Source organism: Anopheles funestus, chromosome X, assembly GCF_943734845.2.
Source record: "Anopheles funestus chromosome X, idAnoFuneDA-416_04, whole genome shotgun sequence".
Lineage (NCBI taxonomy): Eukaryota > Metazoa > Arthropoda > Insecta > Diptera > Culicidae > Anopheles > Anopheles funestus.
The window spans coordinates 5,070,493-5,097,773 of NC_064597.1; the positions used below are offsets into that span (position 1 = coordinate 5,070,493).

The 27,281-nt window shown below is 40.1% G+C and overlaps 6 protein-coding genes across 22 annotated transcripts; 2 read left to right on the forward strand and 4 right to left on the reverse strand.

The window, feature by feature from the left end:
* Positions 1–294: 294 nt before the first annotated feature.
* Positions 295–4,989, forward strand: LOC125772267 (NECAP-like protein CG9132). Its single transcript, XM_049443780.1, has 3 exons — positions 295–1,499; positions 1,808–2,001; positions 2,130–4,989. Exons 1-3 carry the CDS (start codon positions 1,011–1,013, stop codon positions 2,200–2,202), a joined length of 756 nt encoding a protein of 251 aa, XP_049299737.1. The 5' UTR covers positions 295–1,010; the 3' UTR covers positions 2,203–4,989.
* A 336-nt stretch (positions 4,990–5,325) lies between these two features.
* LOC125772143 (nuclear mitotic apparatus protein 1-like) lies at positions 5,326–15,314 on the reverse strand. Of its 15 annotated transcripts, none has more exons than XM_049443653.1 (9): positions 14,561–15,314; positions 12,177–14,444; positions 11,151–11,321; positions 9,594–10,808; positions 8,660–8,743; positions 8,407–8,578; positions 7,638–7,855; positions 7,238–7,579; positions 5,326–6,835 (listed from the first exon to the last, which is right to left on the reverse strand). In XM_049443653.1, exons 1-9 carry the CDS (start codon positions 14,612–14,614, stop codon positions 5,963–5,965), a joined length of 5,397 nt encoding a protein of 1,798 aa, XP_049299610.1. In that variant the 5' UTR covers positions 14,615–15,314; the 3' UTR covers positions 5,326–5,962. The 15 variants fall into 15 exon arrangements, with proteins under 15 accessions (XP_049299610.1, XP_049299585.1, XP_049299649.1 ...); XM_049443628.1 differs by having other exon boundaries at positions 11,151–11,492; XM_049443692.1 differs by lacking the exon at positions 11,151–11,321 and adding an exon at positions 11,574–11,663 and having other exon boundaries at positions 9,594–10,718.
* A 114-nt stretch (positions 15,315–15,428) lies between these two features.
* Positions 15,429–18,770, reverse strand: LOC125772261 (uncharacterized). The gene is made up of 7 exons (XM_049443765.1): positions 18,642–18,770; positions 17,273–17,817; positions 16,498–16,902; positions 16,306–16,412; positions 16,040–16,208; positions 15,769–15,967; positions 15,429–15,693 (listed from the first exon to the last, which is right to left on the reverse strand). Exons 2-7 carry the CDS (start codon positions 17,703–17,705, stop codon positions 15,534–15,536), a joined length of 1,473 nt encoding a protein of 490 aa, XP_049299722.1. The 5' UTR covers positions 17,706–17,817; positions 18,642–18,770; the 3' UTR covers positions 15,429–15,533.
* Positions 18,771–19,439: 669 nt separating this feature from the next.
* On the forward strand, positions 19,440–22,007 carry LOC125772848 (smad nuclear-interacting protein 1). 2 transcript variants are annotated; one of them, XM_049444201.1, is made up of 4 exons: positions 19,440–19,641; positions 19,820–20,356; positions 20,441–20,613; positions 20,830–22,007. In XM_049444201.1, exons 2-4 carry the CDS (start codon positions 19,947–19,949, stop codon positions 21,879–21,881), a joined length of 1,635 nt encoding a protein of 544 aa, XP_049300158.1. In that variant the 5' UTR covers positions 19,440–19,641; positions 19,820–19,946; the 3' UTR covers positions 21,882–22,007. The 2 variants fall into 2 exon arrangements, with proteins under 2 accessions (XP_049300158.1, XP_049300159.1); XM_049444202.1 differs by having other exon boundaries at positions 19,503–19,522.
* A 289-nt stretch (positions 22,008–22,296) lies between these two features.
* Positions 22,297–24,360, reverse strand: LOC125772824 (putative aldehyde dehydrogenase family 7 member A1 homolog). 2 transcript variants are annotated; one of them, XM_049444199.1, is made up of 3 exons: positions 24,157–24,360; positions 22,661–24,071; positions 22,297–22,573 (listed from the first exon to the last, which is right to left on the reverse strand). In XM_049444199.1, the coding sequence occupies exons 1-3, from the start codon at positions 24,225–24,227 to the stop codon at positions 22,361–22,363; spliced, it is 1,695 nt and encodes a 564-aa protein (XP_049300156.1). In that variant the 5' UTR covers positions 24,228–24,360; the 3' UTR covers positions 22,297–22,360. The 2 variants fall into 2 exon arrangements, with proteins under 2 accessions (XP_049300156.1, XP_049300151.1); XM_049444194.1 differs by having other exon boundaries at positions 22,661–24,095.
* A 265-nt stretch (positions 24,361–24,625) lies between these two features.
* On the reverse strand, positions 24,626–27,181 carry LOC125773117 (short-chain dehydrogenase/reductase family 9C member 7). The gene is made up of 4 exons (XM_049444300.1): positions 26,467–27,181; positions 25,695–25,933; positions 25,398–25,609; positions 24,626–25,324 (listed from the first exon to the last, which is right to left on the reverse strand). The coding sequence occupies exons 2-4, from the start codon at positions 25,910–25,912 to the stop codon at positions 24,678–24,680; spliced, it is 1,077 nt and encodes a 358-aa protein (XP_049300257.1). The 5' UTR covers positions 25,913–25,933; positions 26,467–27,181; the 3' UTR covers positions 24,626–24,677.
* Between the last annotated feature and the right edge of the window lie 100 nt (positions 27,182–27,281).

Here is a 27,281-nt window from a genome sequence, read left to right on the forward strand (position 1 = left end):
CATTGAGCTCGATTTCTCAGTATTGCAGTAGATTAGGTTTGAATTAGGCTTCACCTAATACAGAAAAACTAGTGAACTACATCTTATCCTTTTAGAGAAAAGTATAGTAAAGTATAGTAGTTATGTTGTATGTTCAGGAACATATTGTATCTTGAGTAAATAGCTTTGCACATTCAAAAGATTCTCACATTTCTAGCTACCATTCGATCGTTTATGATCGTTAACAATAGGGGTAGTTTCAGTTCGTCAAAAATAAGGGTGGTTTTGTCAGTAATGCAGCTGTAATATCTCCCGAAGAAGACACAGCGTGTCGGAGTCATTTCAGTTAAGTTTGAACTGCCAATTGCGGAAATGAGGATCCCACCTGGCCTGTTCTTTATCCCCATCCACGCCTACGCACTAGCAAACAACAACATGTCACTGGTGACAGCGAAACGGAGCAGTAGACCCCATCTTGCACTGGAGTGGTAAGCTGCTTACGTCATAAAAGAATCGGATGCACACACATCGAAAGTGATTTGGTGGCCAGGGCCAACACCAAGCGAACCATCAATAATCGTGAAGCAAGACGGGAAAAACGCCTACCGCACACGATACATATTCAAATGGTTGCAAGCGTTTCAAAGGCACCATCGGAGTGACGACGCGAAGATAGTTTTAAAGCTCTCTTCGAACTGAACCGAACGAAAAACTAGGCCACACTTAAGTTGCCTTTCACCTCCTGCAAACTACTTGTCGCGGATCTATCCGTTTCGGATGTGAATCGGGCCGAGCGTGTAACAATAACAGTCCAACAAACGCTAACGAGCGATAAAGAAAAAGGGAAAAACCTACACACGCAGCAAAGCTTGGCAACAACAACGAAGCAGGAATCAATTTAACGTGGTGCCCTCTGGTTCTGGCCGAAAAACCACGGAAGTAATACGTGCGTGAACAGCACAGTTCGCATTAAAGAAAAGGCTCCGGGGGGCGTAAGGAAAACCGATCGCACCTTCGAACACGTATCCTAAATGGGCGAACCGGAGTACGAGAGTGTGGTGCTGGTAAAGCAGGAAGTATTTGTGTACAAAATACCGCCCCGACAGAGTAACCGCAGCTACCGTGCGGCCGACTGGAACCTGCTTGACCCGATCTGGACCGGGCGGCTGCGGATGGTGTCCAAGGGACGGTCGCTGTGCGTGAAGCTGGAGGACAAAAGCAATGGCACACTATTCGCCAACTGCCCTATCGAAAGCTACCCGGGTGTTGCAATCGAAGCAGTCTCGGATAGCTCGCGATACTTTGTGTTGCGCATTCAGGACGGCAATGGACGTACGGCCTTTATCGGGCTCGGGTTCGGCGATCGGTCCGATTCGTTCGATCTGAACGTGGCACTCCAGGATCACTTTAAGTGGGTAAAGAACGAGGAAAAGATCGAAAAGGAAAAGGTAGAACCGAAGCAGCAGCTCGATCTGGGCTTCAAGGAGGGTGAAACTATAAAGATCAACATGAAGATTACGGTGAGTTGCTGTTACAGAGCGCAAGACTGAATTAGCTTATGATTTACAATTGTTTGCATCAGCCAGAAGCTGTCGACACTGGTGTACGCCATCTTTACTATCATTTATCTGCTAATATAACTAGTATTACTCATCAGAACATTTAGAACTAGTATTACTCATCAGAACAAATATTGTAGAACTTCTAACGTCATTGCAAAAGAATTTCTGTAGCAAAAGTAGCCTTTGTTGCAAATAATGACAACTTTTTGCGTTCCAGAATAAAAGATTTTGACTTTTAAAAAACTGTATGATATTGCCATTTGTAGAAAAAGGACGGTTCGGAAGCATCGTCCCGACTAACCGGCAAGAAAACGGGTGTGGGTGGTTTGCTGCCACCACCACCAGGTGGCAACAAGATCAGTCCACCCCAGGCCGGTTCACCCTCCCATCAACAGCTACCGGCACCGGCGGCAGCAGCAACAGGCGGACAGACTGAATGGGGCGAATTTACTTCCGCTGGGTACGTTTTTAAAAACCGATAAACAACCGCAATGTATCAGTTTTTGCGTTTGTTTTATGTTTATCACTCACGCACACCAACAGCGCAAGAACACAGTTCCTTTATCACCATATCACTGTTCATTTTAGGGTGCAAAGCACAACGGCCGATGCAGCCGCAGCAACACCCAGCAAAACCAACTCGAACTGGGTACAGTTTTAATTGTGACGGAGAAGAGCCGCTGTTCGCTTACTTCTGGTAAGGAAACGTCATACACGATCATCCCCATATATCATCATTTAGGCGTAGGTTGGTGCCACGCTGAGAATAATCTGCGGCTAAAAACAAGCCACCCTGATCCCATATACTTAGCGCGCGCGAGCGCGGCGCTCTGCAAGGTGTACTTTAGTTTGAAGCAAATATGATATCGAACGTGCGTGATCTTTACCTTCTAAACCGACACCCAACCACACACAGATGAACACATATACACTTGAGCAAAACAAAAACGGGGGTTGGTAAAAGGTAAAAAAAGGCACTATATTAAGCGGAAAAGTAAACGGCAAGGTGGTAAAATAGAATTGTAGGTATAGTAGAATTGTGAGGTAAATAGAACGGTAGCCCTTCATACGAGCTCATCCGGATTTCGGGTTTGCGCATAGACACATAATATTTGAGTATATCCTCACGCGCTAAGGATACACCTTCCGTGATATATATATTCACATACACACGCAAAAACACATGTTATTGAAAACGCTTATATACGTATGTATGTATTAGATATGGGTTCGGCAAATGGATATCTAGCTGCATATGTATATAATACCTGTATCTGTAATAACAAAGCTATATATGTATGTACTCGTATATATATATAGGGAAATTATAGAATTCTTTCCGTTGCGCAGAATAGTGTTTAGAACGCGAGGTAAAATTGGAACCACGCTGCAAAGGATCGAGCAGCAAAGCAGTCAGGAAAGGATACGGAAGCATAGCTATAAAGATATACATTCGGATCGATAATTCGGGGTTGTTAGGGATGGACCGGATCCGGTGCCATTCTTTCAAACGACAGGGCAGGAAAAATCCCATCCGGACCGTTCCCCCCCACCCGATAACTAACTATCCAGCTACGTGGTAAAGATAATTCTAGTAAGCCAGAAATGGCAATCATGATCTAGTAGATCGTTACACAAAAAGAACGCAACAGAAAGCGAGGGAGAGAGAGGGAGAGAAAACGAAAAAGGGATAAGGAAAGAAAAAAATGCAAACTTATTGTTATATACACTTATATACACACTACTTCCTCATCTCCCCCTCCCTCTTTCCCTCCAACTACTCCCTTCAACCCCATCAATCCTCCACCCCCCCCCCCCCCCCCCCAAATTAGAAAAAAAAGCTGAACGTAATGTTATCTCAATATTTGTAGTGAGCAACACCAGCAACACAAAAAAGGAAAGTGTAGAGTTGTAGCTGAAACTATCCAAAGCAGGTTATGTCAGGCGAGGAAGGCTCAGTACATGAAATCGTGGTTTTTGTTGAATTTCTGATATTTCAAGCACCACGGATATATGGGTGCATAGTTTTTAGTTTTTTTGTTTTCTTATTGCCAGTTGTTGCGTTTAACGAATGTAAAGGCGTTTTTTTTTTGTTTAACAGTGGCATAAAAGTTTTCTGTGCTTATCCGTGTTGAGGGCGAGATGCGTCAGAAGCTGCGCAAACGTAAATATATCCTTATACGCATGGTTTTATAAGTAAATAAGCGGAAAGCAAGAGTACATCCATACTTATATGTAAGCTAAAGACGGCTTCTTTACAGCGAATCTTTATTTGCGAAAGTTGAATACTTAGCCAGTAAATTGCGGAAAAAGGTGAAAATCAAACGCCCGACGACTATCTGTCTGTACGTAAATGTCAAACATAGCTGTGAAATCTCAGCGAAATATCAAACATTCAATATACTAGCATATGTTTGTACGGCAAGCGATACTGCATAGCTCCTTACTATTTACGTATATCATTTCGTTTATTCGTTTAGATTTAGGAGTCGAAAAGTGTTACTCAAGCAGATAAACTTTCGCCTGTTTATGGTAAAGAAATCGTTTAAGGGCAGTAAAGTGGGTCTATATCAAGACAAATGGTTTTGTTTGCGAAAGTTTGTTTTAAATTCAGTATAATAGAAAGGTTTCCAACAGCTGACAGACACATAAAAAGGGAATAGGAAGGTTATAAAACATGTAAACAGAAACGGGATTTAAAGATCTGCCAGCATTCGTGGGGGGTTATTTTGTTTGTTGTTCATGTACATTCTTTCCTTGCTGGTTTAGAGCCCCGTTATTAGGTTCCTACTATTAAAATCCATTAATAAGCTACTAAAAAGCCCCGACGTATCACGGGTGGGTGTGTGTGACTTTGGCATTCCTTAGCATTTTTGTTCGTTTGTTTTCGATGCATTTTCGATATATTTTTTTTTATATTTTCCTTCGTGCCCCGGTTAAGCCGAATAGCAATAGTTTGTTATTTTGCAAATGTGTAAGCTACGATTATTTAAATTGTATAACGCGCGAAAGTAAACTAGTTTTACGTGTGTACATGTTAATATTGGCGTAAAAGCTGTATCTATTGCACACCTCCCCCCTCCCACACAGGTGCAAAGTCATTTGTTGATTGGAATGCGCAAATGGTTGAAGGGAAGTAAGCGTGGAATAAAATAGATAAACTAAGCGGGAAGCGTTATAAAACAAAAAAAAACACATAATATGAAGAAAGTGAAACGCAAAAGATGAATATGTGAAATGAAACGAATAAAAAAAAAAACAAAACGCAATGTATAGTTGGATCAAGAACAAGAAAATGCGTTACAAAAAAAAACGAGTAGTGAAAGTTGTTATTAATTATGTTCTTTCGATATGGTTTTTTTTTGTCGGATGCTTACTTATGTTTGTAACAGTTTGGATACGATAAGATTGGTTGCAAAATACAGTAATGTCCCACATGAAATTAAAATTGGGTAAATATTTATCTTAAAACTGCCGAAATATTTTGTCGATCATTAAGTGGTTAGGTAAGCAGCATTTATACTGTTACTGGAAGCTGAAAATTTTGGATCGATATGACCACTCGAAAAGAAACCAAATATTCACAGAAAAGAAAACTTTTTACAGAGATGGCTAAATGGAGGCTAAAGGTATAAATAATAGAAGCCAATGTGGAAAAGAAAATTCACATATTTTACGTGTACACATGGCCCATTTAGAATAATTCTGTGTAAACATTGTACCAATCGGATCGATGATACGATCCATTCTCATATGTGCCACCAAAAACATCAAAACTATTCGATACTATCCATCGCCAACCCGCGTTGCTGTACGGGGAATTTTCGACATTTATTGACGAACCATATTTTTAACGAAATACTAACAAAAAAATATATCATAATCGTCTGGAATGCTATGCATGTGCGTTGCATACGAGACAAGTTCAATTATCTAATATAGCTTACAGCATAACACCATACTAAGGCGTACTATATGTACAAACAAATCACGAACCGAACAGTCGGTCTGTCGTACAACATCCCTATGTTTGCTCGACGTTACGATGAAGTTGTGATACTTGACGCACCGGGATGTACGGAGCGTTTTGCTTTTTTTGCAACGCACTCTACTCTAATACTTTTTGCCTTTGTTAAACCAGCTGAGCCGTCGCCGTGGTGATGTGTTCTGAAAATCATAAATCGAAACAGATAGGGTGGAATGTATGGGTATGCATTATGCGAATTTATTTGTTTGGAAATCGCACTAGTGCAATGGACGAGAGGGGCTGGTAGAGAAACATTCCTCATTACTAACGTGCACAAAAAAAAGCTAAGAGTGTTTAAAAAAAACCTACTTTCTATCGTACGCAGAAGGAATAGCTAGAACTATGTCTAAATAAATAAAAAACTTAAACCTCCCCCAAGTACGGGTGGGTGGTGCTAACGGTTTCGACTACTGTTCGGTCGGTTACCGAAACAGAACAAAATCTGCGCCAAAAAACCAATGTAAGCTAGTATAATAAGTAACAGTGGTGTTCTGGTACAATCTGCCGTGGTGGAATTGGGACAGGCAGTGTTCAATGTGGGTTTGTTGCTGTCGTCCATGTCGCTGGTAAAACTGTGATACAGAGTGATGTCGCCGGTAGAATCCATGTCATTATTATTGTCCACGTCACGTGCCGTAACGCTAACGCTTGGTGATCCGAAAGACACCGAGGATAGAACGTTTCTGCCTTTGGCTGGAACTTTGCGTGTTTCGTCGTACAGCAGGCGACGTTTTTCGCGCCTTTGCAATTGCATGCGAAGGATATTGTACCGATTGCTGCCGTACGGCTGCGTGAAGCTGTAATCGCTTGCAGCGAGATGAGGTACCGGATGCCCATTGGTGGCTGTCGCGAGTGTCGTTGTAGTGGTCGTAACGGTCGTAACGTCCGTCAAGGTAGTGTTCGTCCTGGTCACTGGCAATATGGCCGTAGTAACGGGTGTCATTGGCGCAATAGATTGTAACGCGTCAAACGGGGAAGCGTTACCACATGCGTTACCCTTCTCCAGAGATGTCTCTTTCGGAGTTGGATATTCCAAGATGGTGCGCAACGGTAAGGAAGCTTCATTTGCAGCACTATCTTGACTGCAATGCGTACTACCGTTGGCTAAACCTCGGTTGGAATCGAACAAAATTTTGCGCTGCAAGCATTTACGCTTGGCAACCGCACTCAAGCGGATGGCCCCATTTGATGGCATGTCCGGAGGGTAATCGTTGGCCGCGTTATGTACGCGCCTAGTACTAGCCTTGAGCGTCGCCGCAGTATAACCCTTAATCATTCAAAAATAGGAGAAATTTTCTAAAATGGAATAAATACAGTATTCAAGAACACCGCTCGGGGCCATTAGGAGAGACTATCATACGGTTTTGTACGGCTGAACATGCAACAAAAACGTCTAAAATCAAAATTATTAAATATTTTGTGAATTACCACAACTGGAACTACGACAAACGGACAACACAAAAGGACTTACTCCAACTACTGGGGTTCACTTATATAAAGGGGGTTTTCGTGCTTATATAACTGGGTTGGACTGGTTAGCGTTACTATGTGTGTGTGTCATTAATATCTCCCCTCCCCCTTGCCTCTTCCCTATTACTTTGCATTCTCTTCTAAATCGTTGGGCTTTTGTTTTTTAAATATAATATGGAAAAAAGGGTTTCTTATTTACCTCATCACGCTGAAAGTTGTTCAGCAAGCTGGATGAACTGATCATCTGCTTAAACTTGCCGGGCGTTTTCGTACGCCCGAGCCGTGTCGTTCCGGTCGTTTCTGCTACGGTACCGACACCACCACCACCACCCATGGCAGCATCCGTGTTTGCATCGCGCAGTGCATCTTTGTACTGTATCTCACCGCCATTGTCCATCGCCAGTGCACCGTTTAGCGAGAGCCGACCGGCACGCTTGCTCGGCGTTGGTGGCCCAGGACGTTTGTACGACGTGATGCCGCTAACCTTTCGGCGCGATATCAAACCAGTGGAGCTATCATCAAATGTCGTTGACATATTATCCTGTGGAGGAAAAAAACGTTAAGGGTTTCAACAATAACAACTTCAGCAGTATTCTTACCCTGGTGTCGTCATGCGGTGGCTCACAGTCTGGTGCGAGTGCGACATAGTTGGTGCGTAAATGTGGCAAAAGCTTCGAATTTCGCTGCGAAAGTTCAGAGTAACGATCCAAACCACCGTTCGTTGGTCCCGGCGATACACAACGACCACTCTTCAAATCGGCAAGGTACATATTGTTGAACAGCTCACCTTCCTCGTCCTCCATCCTTAGGTTGCTACCTGTTAATACACGACGGTTCATCACTTAATGAAAATATGTAACCAAAAAATGGAATATTTTAAAATCCATCCTCTCTCTCTCTTGTTGGCTTTAACAAACTCTAAGCTCACGTTAATTCTTTTATTATTATTGTTAATTCCTATTTTATTCCTACGATTTATCGCAACTTTTCCCAAAACTACTAGGCGCCTCCATCGAATAATATTTAGTATTAAGTACTAGGCGCCTCCATCGAATAGTATTTAATATTAAGTACTAGGCGCCTCCATTGAAATGCAAATTTATTCTATTTCAATTCAAATGGAGTTGGGCCGTCAAGTAACGTTAAATTAGTAAATAAAACCTCTGTGTTATATTATTATTTTAGCTTCTTAAGAACCAGGCCAGGCCGTGATATTTTACCACATAGCCGGATAGTCAATCCTTACTAAGAGGGGGACGGTTCGGTTGAGATTTGATCCCTGGTTCTGCCGTGTGGACCGGCGCCGTTTATCACATACACCACCGGGCTCCGCCCCATCCATTCCCATGTAAATAGTGTAATACTTACGAAGGCTGGCCTGCGTTGGTAGCATTAAGGACTTGCGATCGTGACCATACTCTTCCAATGTTTTCAGCTTGATATGCAAATGCTGATTCTCTTTCCGTACATCCAAATTGCGCTCGTTCATTTCGGCCAGCTGTTTCTGCAGCTTAGCGCAGCGTATTTCCAGATTTTCAACCTGCATCAGAATAGATGAAGGCAGTTGCAAGCGTTTAGTTCCTAAATAAAGGGCGGAGAAATATCCCAAGCTGCTACTTACCTTTCTTCTGTAGCCATCAGCAGTTAATGCCAACCCTTGATTGTCGCATGCTAGCTTTGTTTTAACTTCTTTGTGCAGCTCTTTCTAAAATGGTTGAAATATGTGGTTGCCGATCAGTCAACGAGGATTTAAGGAATGTACCATTTGCTTCATAAGGCGCATTCTAGTTTAATCGTACGCAGGTGCCAATCGAATAATATTAATAACTTCAAAACAGTAATAGTTTTAACTTTAAAAGATGACCACTCTTCAAAAAACTGATGATAATATCGATGTAAAGATTTGTTCTGCACAGTAAAACCACCATTTTAATTGACAGAGGCATCTATGTGCCCCGAAAAAGTATTATTCATTCAATTTATTTATTCAACATTGGATAAGAAATAACATAACTGACGTGAGTACACCCATTATTGGCATATTCACAACAACCTCACAAAAAAGAACCGTCTGCCCCGCAGTACAGCTCCCAATTAGCTCTACATTATATAACGACGTTCTAATGCTAATTACGAGAAAGCGAATAAAGCGTCATCATCTCTTCTAAAAGTACGGTGGCTTTGCATTCGTTGGTACGATTCGGAAATTTTCCGCGAACGAGTGTACGGTCGCGATCAGGCCAATGTACAGTGTTAAGATGACATAACCCACAGTCTTCCAGGATGGACCTGAACGCTGCAATTAAACAAAGAGGAGTGTGCCAGTCAGCGGACACCAAAAGTCAGGATCCATAATAATCCATGTTATGAGCGAAAGTGTCGTCTGTGAATGAGCGTACAGCTAACGTCCTGTCACTGTATGTGGTCGCCGTTAACGTTCAGCATTATGTTTTTTTTTTTTGAATGTTTTAGAATGAATGGCTTGGCTCTGCCTTAAAGTCAGCGGTCAGCTATGCTAGATAACAAAACATAAATTGTAAAAAAAAACTACTCACCATTCGATCTTTCATCTTTTCCATTGTGCTATCAAACTCGATCCGGGCGTCGCGAAGCTTCTCCTCCATATCCTTTTTACAATCCTGCATTGATTTCGCCCATGCGTCCTCTTTCTCTTTCAAAGCCGAGCGCGCCTTGTACAGCTTCACCGAGAGTATTTCGTTATCCTGATAGTTCTTTTCGAACTGCTTCTGCTTCTCATCGTACAGCGCCTTCAATTCCTCCAGTTTCGCATCCTTCGATGTAAGTTCGCTCTGAAGATTGGATATATCAGTGCGATCCTCGGATAACTTCTGCATCAGCTTTATACACTGCGCATCTAGATCATCTGCTTGCTTTTTGGCTTGCAGATACTGACAATTGATTTCTTCCGATTTTTCTCTCTCCTGCTCTAAACTCTGTTGCAGTGTCGAAACCTTCTCAAGCATTTCAGTGCGTAAAGCTGTTGTAAACGATTCGTTACTTTTCAGACGATTTAATTCGTCTGCGAGTTGTGACTTGTCTTTCGCTGCATCAGCTAACGCTTGTTGCATCTCTGCAGTATTCTTATTCACCTCGGCTTCGAAACGCAAACGTTCCTCCAGCTGCAATTTCTTGAGAGACTCCAACTGACAAACCAAATCTTCAGACTCAGCTTTGCCCTTCTTAAGATCTTCCGCGAGTTGTGATTTGTCTTTCTCTGCATCAGCTAACGCTTGTCGCATCTTTGAAGTTTTCTCATCCATCTCAGCCTGAAGGTTTAGTTGAATGTCGAGTTTACGGTTCAGATCTTGTGTCTTCGCCTGTTCTGCTTTGAGTTCATCAAACAGATTTTGTTTCATTTGTTCTGCTTCTGCCAAGCATCGCTGCAATTCGACATTTTTCCCGTTCATTTCGGACCGCAAACATTCACATTCCTGGATATGTATTTGCTTTTGGATCATCAATTGACAAGTCAATTCTTCTCTTTTGGATTTATCGTTTTGAAGATAGATTTCGAGTTGCGATTTGTCTTTCTCTGCATCAGCCAACGCTTGTCGCATCTCTGAAATTTGTTCATTCATCGCGGCTTCGAAACGTAAACGTTCCTCCATCTGCAGTTTGTGTTGAGACTCCAACTGACAAACCAATTCTTCAGACTCAGCCTTGCCCTTCTTAAGATCTTCTGTGAGTTGTGACTTGTCTTTCTCTGCATCAGCTAACGCTTGTTGCATCTCTGCAGTATTCTTATTCACCTCGGCTTCGAAACGCAAACGTTCGTCCATCTGCAGTTTCTTGAAAGACTCCAACTGGCAAACCAATTCTTCAGACTCAGCTTTGCCCTTTTTAAGATCTTCTGTGAGTTGTGACTTGTCTTTCTCTGCATCAGCTAACGCTTGTTGCATCTCTGCAGTTTTCTTATTCATCTCGGTTTCCAAACGCAATCGTTCCTCCATCTGCAGTTTCTTGAGAGACTCCAACTGACAAACCAATTCTTCAGACTCAGCTTTGCCCTTCTTAAGATCTTCTGCGAGTTGTGACTTGTCTTTCTCTGCATCAGCTAACGCTTGTTGCATCTCTGCAGTTTTCTTATTCACCTCGGCTTCCAAACGCAATCGTTCCTCCATCTGCAGTTTCTTGAGAGATTCCAACTGACAAACCAATTCTTCAGACTCAGCTTTGCCCTTCTTAAGATCTTCGGCAAGATGTGACTTGTCTTTCTCTGCATCAGCTAACGCTTGTTGCATCTCTGCAGTTTTCTTATTCATCTCGGCTTCGAAACGCAAACGTTCCTCCATCTGCAGTTTCTTGAGAGACTCCAACTGACAAACCAATTCTTCAGACTCAGCTTTGCCCTTCTTAAGATCTTCTGCGAGTTGTGACTTGTCTTTCTCTGCATCAGCTAACGCTTGTTGCATCTCTGCAGTTTTCTTATTCATCTCGGCTTCGAAACGCAAACGTTCCTCCATCTGCAGTTTCTTGAGAGATCGCAACTGACAAACCAATTCTTCAGACTCAGCTTTGCCCTTCTTAAGATCTTCTGCGAGTTGTGACTTGTCTTTCTCTGCATCAGCTAACGCTTGTTGCATCTCTGCAGTATTCTTATTCACCTCGGCTTCGAAACGCAAACGTTCCTCCATCTGCAGTTTCTTGAGAGACTCCAACTGACAAACCAATTCTTCAGACTCAGCTTTGCCCTTCTTAAGATCTTCTGCAAGCTGTGACTTGTCGTTCTCTGCATCAGCTAACGCTTGTTGCATCTCTGCAGTTTTCTTATTAACCGCGGCTTTCAAAAGCACACGTTCCTCCAGCTGCAGTTTCTTGAGAGACTCCAACTGACAAACCAATTCTTCAGACTCAGCTTTGCCCTTCTTAAGATCTTCTGCGAGTTGTGACTTGTCTTTCTCTGCATCAGCTAACGCTTGTTGCATCTCTGCAGTTTTCTTATTCACCTCGGCTTCCAAACGCAATCGTTCCTCCATCTGCAGTTTCTTGAGAGACTCCAACTGACAAACCAATTCTTCAGACTCAGCTTTGCCCTTCTTAAGATCTTCTGCAAACTGTGACTTGTCGTTCTCTGCATCAGCTAACGCTTGTTGCATCTCTGCAGTTTTCTTATTCACCTCGGCTTCCAAACGCAAACGTTCCTCCAGCTGCAGTTTCTTGAGAGACTCCAACTGACAAACCAATTCTTCAGACTCAGCTTTGCCCTTCTTAAGATCTTCTGCAAGCTGTGACTTGTCGTTCTCTGCATCAGCTAACGCTTGTTGCATCTCTGCAGTTTTCTTATTCATCTCGGCTTCGAAACGCAAACGTTCCTCCATCTGCAGTTTCTTGAGAGATCCCAACTGGCAAACCAATTCTTCAGACTCAGCTTTGCCCTTCTTAAGATCTTCTGCAAGCTGTGACTTGTCGTTCTCTGCATCAGCTAACGCTTGTTGCATCTCTGCAGTTTTCTTATTTATCTCGGCTTCGAAACGCAAACGTTCCTCCATCTGCAGTTTCTTGAGAGACTTCAACTGACAAACCAATTCTTCAGACTCAGCCTTGCCCTTCTTAAGATCTTCTGTGAGTTGTGACTTGTCTTTCTCTGCATCAGCTAACGCTTGTTGCATCTCTGCAGTTTTCTTATTCATCTCGTCTTCCAAACGCAAACGTTCCTCCATCTGCAGTTTCTTGAGAGACTCCAACTGACAAATCAATTCTTCAGACTCAGCTTTGCCCTTCTTAAGATCTTCTGTGAGTTGTGATTTGTCTTTCTCTGCATCAGCTAACGCTTGTCGCATCTCTGCAGTTTTCTCATCCATCTCAGCCTGAAGGTTTAATTGAATGTCGAATTTACGATTCAGGTCTTGTATTTCTGCCTGTTTCTGCTTAATTTCATCTGCAAGCTTCATTTGAATTTGCCGTGCTTCTGCTGAGCTAATTTGAAATTCTGCGATTTTCTCGTTCATTTCGGCTTGCAAACGCTCACGTTCTTCAAAGTGCGATTGCTTTTGCGACTTTAACTGGCAAATTAAAATTTCCATCTCTTTGTTTAGCTTGTCGTGATCGTGTGTGAGCTGCTTCTTATGCTCCTCCGATTCAGCCAACGATCGTAGGAGATCAGCAATCTTCGCATTTGCTTCTGTTTGTCTGTCTGTGTGTTGTTCAAGCATTTCTTTTTGTAATCTTTGCATATCTTGTAGATTACCTTCCAATTCTTGTATTTTCATTGTCAATGCTTCGTTTTCGTGCTCTTTCTCTTTTAATTTGATGTCTACTACCGTTGATGCTAGATTCTCCGAGTCGTAACATTGACTATCGTCAGACGTCACATTTTTAAAAGACTTGTCCAAATACTCAAATGAGCTATTAAGCGGTTCCATCAACTCAGCGCCCCTAATATGATTTTCGCGTATGAAACGCCGCAAATCGTTAACGGCTTCAGTGAGATTTTGATTCATGTTATCTCGTAAGGTAAGCTCTTCTTTCAGATCTTCGATAGTTATCTTCATACGTACGTTATCTTCTTGAACCGCTGCATATTGCTTTTGCATTGCCATGTATCGCTCCGTTGCTGTCTTAGCGCTTTCCTTCGCCTTGCTGATGTTTTCTTGCAGTGTCTCTATGAGTTTGTTATTCATATCAAGTTGTTTTTGCAGTTGTTCCGTTTCCCGGTTGATAGTATGTGGCAGTTCTGCTGAATCGCTCGTACACGAACACATTTCTTTCAGTTGCAAAACACTAATTTTCGTCCGATATCTTTTCTTGTCTTCTTGTAAATCCTTAACATTTTGCAACAGTTGCTCGATCTGTCTTTCCTGGGTAATGTTTTCACTTCTGGCTGATTCTAGCATGGCATTGAGATTTTTGACTTTCCATTCAAGCGCTACGCTTTTCGGCGTCGGTGGTGATGGTTTCTTCATTTCTAGCTTTCCGATTGGTGTGCTAGTTAACATCTGTACGCCATGTTGACTGTGATCTCTTCGATTACAAGAGTCTTCGCTTAACACGGTAGCCGATCGCTTTGCGTTTTGAAATGCTTTATGCATGAATGAGCGATTAATGACGATTTTATTGTCATTTTCTGAAACAAACGAGTTCAGAAAGGCTTTCATGCTGTGCTGGTACGCTACATCAAACTCTTTGCCAATGTTTTGGAAATACGGAATCGAGTGCCGAACGCAGGAAAAGTAAAGCATCAGCGAAAATACGTAAATGGCGTCGCTTGCCGGTACTTCATTTTCCTTGCCCAGCTGCAGCTCAAAGTCAGGAAACTTTACGCGCAGAAACTCCACGATTGTCTTTTCTTGCAAATCATAATAGTCTTTGATTTTGCATCTAAAATTGTAGTAGCAGGCAGCTAAATCGATGTTATCGTGGCCGGCGTTCAGTTGAGCACATTTAACCTTCGAATTCACAATAAACCGAAAACAAAGCACAATTCATCAGAAAAGGGAAACGGTGTTACACGGTAAGGTGAGTTAAGAAAGAATAGAAACTACTGCTGGACAATTTAATTTACCCATCTCAGTACTATCCGACTCCAATACGGCTCCTCCTTGTTTTTGTCAGCCATGGTTGATCAACTACACTAAATACGACGCAAATGAAAATTTTCACAAACAAGCCGTTCGCAGCGAAGATGCTGCATAGCCGTGCAACTACAATGGCCGTTAAAAATTGATAATCAAACGAATCCGAATGTCATACAAATTCGAGCTGCTGATCGAATGTCAAAACGGGTTTGTGAAGCTGCTCGAAAAAGCTAAGGTTATTAAATTACCGAATTATAAACGTTCACTGTAAATGTTTGTATTTAATTTATTTCTACTATATAATTGCAAATATTATTAACAAATATTCGACTTATTTTATATGATAATTATCAGCTTTCAGCAAATAAAAGATAAATAAATGTTACTGCAGATTGTGAACAGCCTATAGGCCGAATGTTCGGTTGGATCGTGAAAAGGCTTTTTTGGCAAATCGAAGAAACGACACATTTGGAAGGAAATATTTTTTTAAAAAACGGCTCGTATAAATGTTTGGTGAATTGTACGATATTTCTATTTCCTGAACACCAAATCTTTACCTTTTGTCTATCCTTATGATTGTGCTGAAGCAACAAAAGTTGACTACCAGCCAAGCCCTATGATGTGGCATAGAGTCATCCATGGTTCTACAGATGATATAGTAGAACTTCTATAGATTGATGATGCATAGAGATATGGTACTGGCAGCATTTCTTGCGGGAATATTTGTCGCGTGTTTGGTAAAAGATTTTCCCAACCAAATTCTAAAACACATTCTCTTGCAAGACGAATTGCGAAACATATATAATAGCACTTATTTTACATTTCTCCAAGTAAATAAATAAAAACTACCACCAATTTCTTTTTTACGAGGGTAGGTTATGTGTGTTTCAGTTTTTTTAATAGTTGTAATTTTATGTTTCATATCCACTATCAGGAAAAAAAAAGTTAATATTTTCCAATCTAACGGAGAATAATATTTGGTTTTTCCAAGCTGCTCAGCAAATCCACTTCAGTACGCTCCGAAAGACAGTTTTTGTAGCACAAATAGTCCAAAACTCTTCTCGGCAATGGAAGAGCTTGTATAAGATCTTTTCGCTTGATTGTTTTATGGATGACAAATCTGAAACAAAATAATAAAACATTAAAATTAAAGAAACAAATGCTTTACTTCTCATGGAAGGTGGGGTAAACAGACCTGCATATATGTTGCAAACTTTGCACATGTTTGAAACGCGAAACTGGTTTTGTTAATTGAACACGCATGGGGCCGTACTCAGGACGTCGATGCAGAAAAAATAAATATCTGCCGCTTCTCGAATGTTCAACGGCATTTTCTATAAATTCCATTATTGTACGTGATTTAAACTTAGCACATGAACCGAATGAAAATGATCCTGTAGAATAAAGAAGGGAATACAGTTACAAAAACACGCCTCAGTTTACTATTAAAATAAGCAACAGCTTACCTTGATCTTGATCTATTCGAACATGGCGTACAGTGCCGTTTAATTTGAATGTTAGAGAAAATATGTAATGATCATCAGAGCTATCTCTAACTAAAAAACTACCATCCGGTTCGTTTGAAAGTATTTTTTCAGCACCTTCAGAAGTTATTGGACCCCAGTACCAACCGAACTAAAAACGTGAAAAGTAGGAAAAACATAAATCAATTAGTTTGCACTTTTCTTTTTCAGAACTTTTTCCGAAAAAGTGTTATCGTGTTCTACTATACCTCTTGGACCTTTTCTATACTTGCAGTAAAGTCCATCGACGACTTTCTTTCACCTGATTTCCTATTTTGGTCGCTAGTATCGCCCATTAGGTACCTTAAATCAGATTCTGCAAATATTTAAACGATAAGAAAATAATAAAAAAGAAACAAAGTCAATGCCAAGATCCTTCATACTGCACTTAAAATACGTACCATTGGCAGGAAGTGGTGGCAGCTTCCGAGGAGTGTTTATTTTTTTGCCGATTGTGCTTTCATTTTTATCCTTAATGCACACGACATTATCCTTAGTCCTACTGGAAACTATCGATCGCTTATTGCTCAAAAACGGTTTGTGATGTTGCTGTCGGCTCACTCGAAAAATGTTACAAAACTTTTGTTTAAGGTTTACTGAAAAGTTTGACTTTTTGCACTGAGAACGTATCTCGTGCGAAATGGAATTGCGTTTACTGTCCGCCTTATCACTGGTATGTTTATCAACGACTTTAGATGATTTTCTGTCGAATATAATGTGGGGTTTATTGTTTTTACGCTCATGAATAGAGTTTATTTGTTCACTGTAGTTTAACAAATTATTCCAACTGTTTCTCTGTGATGCTTCTGAAAAAATATCAATATACATTAGTGTATGCAATTTTCGTTCCACTCGAAAATATTATAAAAATACACATTTGTTGTTTTTTTTCGTCTTCAAATTATACAATATGCATTCAAATAAAAAAAAAAAACGACATATGCTTTCTAACAATACACCTGTGGCAATCACAAACAAATGATTCATAAATCATACATGCCATATGGACATTCTGTTTTCTTTTTGTGGTTTTTCTGCTTTATCGAAACAATCACCTCAACATAAAGTAAGAAATCACAAAATTGATCTAAAAAAAAATTATACGAAACATGGCTAATAGCATTGGTTGTGTAGCATACAATCAAATGTATGTGAGAGGAACAAAAAAAAACTTACCGGTCCGATTTCGATAAAAAGACGTTTCAGCATTATACGTGTTCCTTATTAAGTCAATTGGCGTTGTATAGATGTCGGAATCAATAGGAACGTTGTAAAAATCTAAAATTTTGTTGTCGTCTAGTGCATCGTGAGACATCGCTTGCGTTATGAATACAGAATCGTCTGCTTTATTTTTTATGGAATCTGTCAGCGAGTTATGTGAGCAAGATAAGCGAGTTCGAAGCGAATTGGAATTGCGTTGAATCGTAGAAATATTGCTTTTAGTATGACGGTAAAGTGTGACAAAGCACTGCGACCTTTTGCCCGGACTCCATGTTTTAATTTTCAGCAAATACGTTTCAGACGTGTCGATTTTTGGTAAATGACAATTTAACGGGTCGTCGCTTACTTTACAAGCACTATTCTTTAGTTTATTCTTCTTCTCATTCATGGTGTTTTGCAGATCAGTTATACCGTTTTAGACACGTATCCTTGTAGTTGATAAGAGACGTAATAATTCAATAAAAAGTGTTGATAAATATATACAATTTAAACTAGTATATCTGAAATGAGAAGTAGAAATTGATAAATCAATCATTATGCACTTTCATTCATACAGGAACATTTAAAAGTACAAAAACTTTTTCTAAACAATCTCGCTAAACATGACCAGATAAAAACATCTCAATGCTAGCTAAATAAAAAATTCTTCAACTATCATGTCTTGGCATAATATTTAGTAAACTTAATTGAAAGATTTGAGTTAAGCTAACAATTCACCTGTAACTTATTCTTGCCTGATAATTCAATAATTTAATGTGTATACAATTTTTAATTATCGTACCAAAAGCTTCAAAGCCAACAGAAACAATTGGTTGGTTTTGCTAATACGATATCGACGATTTATAAATGCAAAAAGCCAATAAAATAACTCCACTGGTTATTCGTGCAAATGAGCCAAAACTTTTGCTTGTTTTGCTAATTTTTTTTCCCAGTTTACCCGCGCGTATATGTGTGCACGTATGTGCATTGGTGTACGGTTGCGTGCGTGCATGTACTTGCGGGTGTATGTGTATCAGCAATATATATGTAGCACACAGATCCAAGAATCCCTTTCTAACACACATTGAACTATTGTTTGCACTACGGGGAAAACTGCTACGAAATATCCATTCAATGCCCTTCTATTAATTTCCATCCCACATTTGCCAGGAAGACAAGAAAACATTTTCTTGCGTTTTTTACTAATACACATCATGCAGGGTAGTTTTTCCCTTAGTCGGACATTTCTAGCAATGGTTGGGATATTTTACAGTTTGTTATATTACACATAGCCCTATTAATAATTATTTCATGTTTTGCTATACAAATGCTAATGAATTCACACCTTAAATCACTTGAACACGGTATTCCTCACATTTGTTGGTTGCGTTGAAGATATGAAAAGGGTCACAAAGCACTATTAGCAATTTCTCTCTTCTATATATATATAAATATATATGTATATATATTTTTTTATATTTTTCTTTCTTAAGGGCTGTCAACTTGAAAGTTCAACAGTTCCACGCAGCTATACTTGTCACTCTGTTTCTAGAAGAGCTGAGAAGAAGGTCTATTTCTAATTTATATCAATCCGGCATATGCTTAGATTGCTTTATGTAATTGAAACCTTATTTTTCATGCTTCATGGAATGTTAGTAAAATAAGTCCATTATACGTAGTTCATTATGTTAGCAAAAAACGTCCAATGCGAAACTTGTTCGCGATGCGCTACAAGATGGGCCTATCTGCAATTGTGAACTTTACAACCTGCGCTGTGTCACTGCAAGAGTGAATTTATTCTATAAAATGCTAACGATTCCAATCGCCGTGCCTTCATAATACTATCTACTTTCTCAACACTTTGTAGTTAAATGTCTGTTTGGTTTTGAAATTAATAAATGGCTAGTTCGATCGACCGAATGAAAACACAGTCAACTGCACATGAATAGGCTTATTAAACATATCGCTTTTTAATGATCTCATTCATGACAAATCTACAATCTACAATATTTTCGTATTTCCCACCCGTATCATACTAAAAAGTAGAACTTAATAGTTTTTATTTTCCATGCTAATAGAGATTTTATTTGTTTACGTATTGGATTTGAAGCTCTAGCATCGGAATCGATCTGTCAAAGAGCTAAACGTCACCATGCTTGTATTCAACCGCCTGATTCCTTGCAATAGCCCCGATTGAAACGCTCTACGTTTTGTTCACTGCTGAAGGTAAATCAAAACAAAAATCGTAACTTCAAGTGAAATTCCCTAATGTTTTGTGCTGTGAAGCATCTAGCACGGCAAACTTTAGAGAATACACCGTGTGCGTAATACAAGAAACAATAAATGTAAGTATTATACCCGCAAATGCTACTGCTGTTGCTTCAAATCAAACGAATCGCACCATAAATGATGCAGCTAACATTCAAGAGCTAAAGGCAAATTAGCAATGTTACAATTTCTTGCGTCACCATCTTTGAAAACATTCTGATTTCCTGTTTACCCTTGCTTTCATTTCAATTTCAGCAACATTACTTACATTACGGAGTGAACAACGAGTAGAGATTGTTTTGTGTATCGTGGCGACGATAACAGCATCAAAGCTGAAGGGATTCGTTTAGAGGAAGAAAACCGAAGTTTGGAACATTGTACCATGAGTACCAAGTTAAGTTCTTTGGTAAGTTCCGAAAGTGACGACGATAGTAGCGATGACCGACAGGACCGCAGTCGTGCCAAGTACTCAGAAAAGCGCAAGAAGCATAAGAAACACAAGAAACATAAAAAATCCAAAAAACTGAAAAAAGAACGCTATTCGGACGATGGTGGGGAGCGCCATAGTAAAAGTGATACTTGTGCTGCCCTCGAAAGCGATGATTTGATTGAGCCAGCACTAATGAAAAGGACTGCAAGAGATTCAGTTTCACCAGCGGGCAGCAAGTCTGATAAAGTTGGTAAACCCAATGCAAAGGAAGTTGATTTACTTAAACAAATATCATCGCGATGGGATAGTTCCGGTGAAGGTGAACATTCGCGTCAAACTTTAGATAACAAAGCAACCAGAATGTATGTAAATTATTGTCACTCGTTAGACAAGCATGAACTTTATTATATTCTGTTTATATTTTGGTTTTGTTATTAAATTTGCAGATATCGTACAGATTCCAGAGCAACAAACAACGATGGTTATGTTGATAAGGAGCGTTTAAGCCGGCACAGCTTATCTCACGAACAGCACAAATCAACACGCACGTCGAAGAGTGGTGGGAACACTCATAACTTCGATAATAGAGATAGAGAACATGGCCATACAGCTCATCAAGGTAAGATACGTTTCAGACAATGCTTTTGGTATGATTCATGAATGTGAAGTGATTTGCATCTCAATAGAGATAGTTTGAATAATAATTTTTGTTTTTATACAATAACAATGTTATCGGTGTATGTTTTCTTGACGAGCCCATACAATTTGAAGTTTACTTACGCATTATTGTTAGCTTCAATGTTTAAATTCTCTACCACATGTTGATAATTTTCAGGCCACAGATATGAAACCCATAATTCACGGACATACAATAAGCACGGGTCTAATCAGCAGTATGAACGAGATAATAGTCATCGTACCGACCATCAAGCAAGTGGTTCACGGGATGCTGAAAAAAAGTCCAGCAGTGGCGACGCAGCGCATCAAATCAATCGAACCAATCGGGATGTACAGGGTGAACGATACAACCAATCAACAACAGATAAGTATTCTACAAGCAGCCGGAAATACAGAAAAGGAAACGACAGTCCTCACAATCAACCATCAAGAAGGGATGCATCGTCGGCACAAAAGCAAAACAACGTAGAGCATCAAACTACGAGTAAGATTCAGATAAAATCCGAGAAAAACAGCCCTCGCGATGAGGATCAACAACACGCATGGGGTAGACGTGCAGATAATAGAGCAAAACCATTTAAAGCCAGCAATAATGGTAAAGTGGAAAGTGAGGCTGCGGTCGAAGATGATAAATCGGCTAGCCCAGTAGAAAAGGAAAAACCTAATTTCGGTTTATCCGGCAAATTAACCGAAGAAGCGAACAAGGTAAATGGGGTTGTCATCGCCTATACGGAACCGTCGGGTGCCCGAAAACCCAAGCGCCGTTGGCGATTGTATCCGTTTAAAGGCGACCAAGCGTTACCTACGCTCTACATACATCGTCAAAGTTGCTATTTAATAGGACGTGATAGAAAGGTTTGTGATTTGCCCGTCGATCATCCGTCCTGTTCGAAGCAGCATGCGGTTTTACAATACCGCCTGGTGCCGTACGAACGTGTTGATGGTACGAAAAGCCAGTGCGTTCGACCGTACATCATCGATTTGGAATCGTCAAACGGGACGTTCGTGAATAACAAGAAAATTGAACCAAAGCGCTACCTTGAGTTACGCGAGAAAGATGTTCTTAAGTTTGGATTCAGCTCTCGCGAATACGTGCTGCTGCACGAAAACAGCAAAGAGGACAATGAGGACGATGAGGGATACGATGCTTCCCCCGTTACGAAAGCACCTAACGATGCTACGCAACTTGCAAAGACGGAAACAAAATAGAAAACTTATAACGCCCGTTTATAAATGCATCTAAACTATCTACCACTTGCAAACGTTCAAAAATAGAAACATCATAACAACATAATTAAACAAAAAAACACAGAATTTGCATGAACTCCTTCCTTATTTGGTTTAATTTTGTTTAATTGATTGTTGAGAAGGAACATTTCAAACATTTGAATAATAGCAGAGATACCTGCTCCGCATCGAATAGAGCTGTGTCATAATTGCGAGAGAATAGCAAGCTGAAATTAATTCATTCACCGACAGCAAAGGTTTACTTCGTACATGCGCTATGTAAGGTTACCTGTACATACAATGAATTAATAGTTAAAATATACTTTGGACTACTATTAAAAAAAATCGCTCCAAATGAAACGATTTACTACATGTTGTGATAATTATTTTGCTAATATTTAGTTTCGATTTATAAAGAACATGTATTTATTTTTCTCATATTGGCATTGACCTTCAAGCGTCTATTCAAAAACAATTCCTTGCGCCAGTGGTAATTCGGTGGAATGATTGACAGTAATTGTTGAACGGCGGGCATATTGTTTCCATGAATCGGAACCAGATTCGCGTCCACCTCCTGTGTGTTTCTCACCACCAAAGGCACCTCCGATTTCTGCACCAGACGGTGAAGTGTTAATGTTCACTATGCCACAGTCAGAACCATTCTCGCCTATCCACTGTTGGGAATTACAGCGAAAAAAAAGTTTGTTAAGTTTTTTCCAATTAACTAATCGTTTTTTGAAAAAATATTTTCAACCGCTTACCTGGAACGCTGACTGAATGTTATTGGTGAATAATGATGAAGAAAGCCCTTGATCCACTTCGTTATTCCAGCTGATTGCTTCTTTTAAATTCTTTGTCTTAAAAACGTACACAATCGGTGCGAAAGTTTCTCGCTTTACCACAGGAGCATCATGGGGCAGATTGGAAATAATAGTCGGTTCTACATAGAACCCAGGTCGCTGAATAACTTTACCACCGCATTCTACTTTACCACCCAAGGAAACTGCTTCCTGGACCGTTTGCATGTAATTATCTACCGCTTGCTGGTTATGGACCGGTCCGTACAGCGTAGACTGCTCCAGCGGATGTCCAACACGCTGCATTAGATTATTGTAGCGTTTCACTAACTTCTGAACAAAATTGTCGTACAGTTTCTCATGAATAATCAATCGCCTGGTCGTTGTGCAGCGCTGTCCAGCTGTTCCAATGCAACCGAAAAATGCTGCATCGAGTGCCATTTCTTGTGGAGCATCTTCATTGATGATAAGTGCATTGTTACCCCCAAGTTCTAATAGGCACCGCCCGAAACGTCGCTGCATTTCAACACCGACCGTACGACCAACGGCAGTACTTCCGGTGAAGGACATTAATTTCACTCTTTCATCCTTAACCATCTGCTTGCCTATCTCATCACCTCCTTGACAAAGTGTTACAATCGGTGGCAGATTGTTGCGCTTAATAACATCTGCCACAATTTTAGTAGTTGCCACGCTCACCAACGACGTACTTGGTGCACCTTTCCACAGTACCGTATTACCGATCGTAAGTGCAATTGCCGTATTCCATCCAAAAACGGCGCACGGGAAATTGAATGCCGATATCACACCCACCAATCCAAGTGGGTTCCATTTTTCGATAATAGTGTGTTGTGGCCGTTCGGAAGGAAATACAAACCCACCAAACATACGTGACAATCCGACGGCATAGTCGCATATATCCACAAACTCCTGGACCTCCCCAACACCTTCTGGCAATATTTTGCCCATCTCAAGTGCAACTAATTTTCCAAGTGGATCTCTAAATTTGCGCAACTCATCACCGATCTGACGAACGATTTCACCCCGGAAGGGAGCGGGTAATTTTTTCCATTCCTCAAATGCCGCTACACCAGCGCTAAGGCATCGCTCCAAATCCTTCTCTGAGCCCGTTGTCACTTCCGCGATCACACGACCACTGCCCGGATCGATGGACTTCACTGTACTTGCGTTACCGGCAAGCCATTCGCCATCATACACACCGCTATTTACACGTTGCAGTCCGAGATCTTTCAGAAAACTGTACTTTTCTTCTTCTACCAAATAGGTTGCCATGCTACTAGCGAATCTAGCACCAGTTACTTGATAAAATACGTTTGTTAATTTGGGCGCTCTCTGCAACAATGCTGTTAACATTCTAAAAACGGAATAAATCGAATAGCTAAGTTTAACTTTTAATATGAGGACAGGAATTAACGAAGAAACAGCAATATGAAACTTACTCTGTCCGAAATAAGCTTCCAGTCAGTAGGAGGTCCTGTTGGCAACTGGTAACTGGTGATTCTCTCACCATGTGACATTATCTATTATTTGTTATCAGTTCGAAATACTTTCGCTTAATTGTGTATTGCTGGCCTCTTGAACAGTTGAATAGACGGAATTTCTCTGTGCTGGTGCATGGGTAAAGATGATAAGAGTAATCAACACCGGGTTATTCGAGAGTGCGTTACAACTACAGCTACTATGTTATCTATGTATTTCTTGAAGTCTTTTGCAAAGGTCCTATATGGTGTTGTTCAGAGACGAGTTATCTCGATATGTTCCTATAATCTTCCAAGTGCGAGTTGTAATGCAATATTTGTTGTGATAGGAGCGTTAGTAACGGAACTATATACTCCAGGTTGTAAAATATATTTATAATGGTATTAGTTTTTACACATGTATTTGAGCAAAAGAAGTGTTCATACTTGGTTTACTTTTGATAGATTAACAATTATTTTATTAGAAGCATATTTTTTTTTCTTCAAAATACTGGCATCGCTAAAAATCTTCGTACAAGTCTATCCGTAATGATTTTGGGAAGCAAACGAAAAGCATTATAATAGAAAAAATAACGCCACGGTTCACATACGTAATACGATTTAGGTCTTTCATCAAATAGTACGCGACGAATGCAAACGGTTAATGGATCGTTCTCTTTAAAGTTTTCCACCTGGCGTCTTTGACACAGAGGCTCAAGATATTCCCGATAACGGCGGAAGTAATCTTCATATAGCGTGCGTTGTGCTGAATTAAGGTTCGACCACATTTCATCAAAGTATTGTGCCTGTCGAGAACAGATATTGGAATGGAATACAAATGACCCGGGCATAAATTCTATGACGGGAACGCTATGACACAAAAGCTCCATGCGTACGGCATCAGTCCACGCACGGAGCGCTGCCTTGGTAGCAGAGTAAACACTCAATCCCGGCAATGCTTGTCGTCCACAGTGGCTAGTAACAATAACCAATCGAGATCGGTCCTCTCTCACCATATCAAGCAGTGGAATGGTAAATAACATAGTACCGATTGCGTTAACGTTAAGTTGCAGTTTGGCTAAATTAGTTGTCAGCCATTCTGCTTCACCGAAACACATAACCCCAGCGTTATTAACAAGTGCGTATAAATCTGCAAAATTAAAACCCAAAAAGTTATGAACAATATTAATTCTGAAAATTTAAAATACTGTCGTAATACTTACGGACAGAGCCATTTTCTCTGGTTGCTGTAAACCACTTCCGTATTTGTCGATGTGTATCTTCAATGCTCTGCTGGTCGTTGAGATCCATGATGAAGATGATCGCTTGTCCTGTTTCTTGAGATTTCAAATATTTGTACCCTTCCGAATCTTGACTAACGCACGTCGCCATCACTGTCATGCCGGCCTGCAGACAAATGCGTGCCATATTGTAGCTGTGATCGAAACCGAGTACAAAAATGAATAATTAGCCAAGCTATAGCTTCATTAGACGAGACTGAAGATACCCAAGTTTCTTACCCTAAACCCGAATCACATCCTGTAATGATGATTACTTCTTTGGTGTCTAAATTGGGGACAACAATTTTCGATCGTGTTCTCCAATAATGCAGTAACCTAAATGCTACGATAGTCAGACAGCTACTTGCAAGAAGAGTGTTGCTATGTTTACTGGCGGTATTGTTAAACCCCTTTAACAATGATATAGTATAACAATAGGGAAGTATTTTCCAGCTCATGATTTCTTTTTGATGCAATTTCTGTAAAATAAATTAATTTCATTTAATATGGGTAAAATATAGTGGAAAAACATAGAGAATTTAAAGATTTTCATGAAAAAATGCAATATAACGAGGGTGGCTCGGTGGTGTATTTGATAAATGGCGCCGGTTCTAAACGACAGGATTGAGGATCAAATCCCGTCCGTCCCCTCTCGTAGTAAGGACTGACTATCTAGCTATGTGTTAAAAATAAGTCCAATAAGCCAGAAATGGCCGGCATGATCTTAGAGATCATTAAGCCAAGAAGAGAGAGAGAAAGAGAGCGATGTAATGCGTTCGCCCAAAACATGATACATCTATGAGGGTTATTTCTTGAGAAATGTAATGATCATGTAAATTCTGTATAAGATTAATGAATGTTAAGCCTTCACTGGCTATTCCAAAGACTTATGATATTATTACACCAGTTTTGGGCAATTGCATCTTCAGCATAACACATGAGGGACATCTTTGTTTCCTGTCAAAGAATGAAGCTAAATAGAAACCAAAATATCAACCATAACAATACTCACAATTGCCCGGCTACGGATATTATTTCACGTATAGAATCTGAAATCATATAACCACTTGAAAGTAATCTTAATGTGAATAAAGGAACGTATTTCAGCGGACTGTTCAACTGCACTGCAGCCGACGAGCTATACGATCATTTTTGGAAATATGTGAATATTAATCATTCAACACACACTACCTTATTAAAGCCAAATGAAAAAGAATTATATAATGATTTCATCAGTATTTGTGCAGTCCCTTAGAATAAAAGAACTCTGATTTTCGGATAGCACCGCTCTTGGGCCTTGTGTGCTAGTAATCCCGGGTAATGTGATTATCCGGCTGATTATTATACACACTTGAAATGCTAATGGAAGTATAAACATGCTTTGGTTATTTCGCCACATTATTTAGTTACGTTTGTAATTTGTATTTTAAACACAGGCTATTATTTAAACGGTTGACATAACTAATTTATTGTGCCAATGTATAGGAGTTCACATTAAAATAAGTTGTAATTTGAAAGTATATTTTTCGCTTTAATTTTATTGCTGATTCGATTTGATATTGGAACATTGAAAGCGTTTTGGAATTTTCGCACGTTTTTCTTGTTGGCAAACCAAAACAAACTGATCCATTTGAAGCTATGAGTCGTAAACGATTTGTAGTTAAATTAATTTGAATATAAAAGGATTTCTTCATTACATATTGAGAACCCTGTATGGTTAGTTCAAGCCACATACAGCAACCCTTTGCATTTAGTTAAGACAAACCTAGAGATCAATAACGGTTGCATGTGCAACGAAAAACAATGGAGATTTCTTGCATTTATATT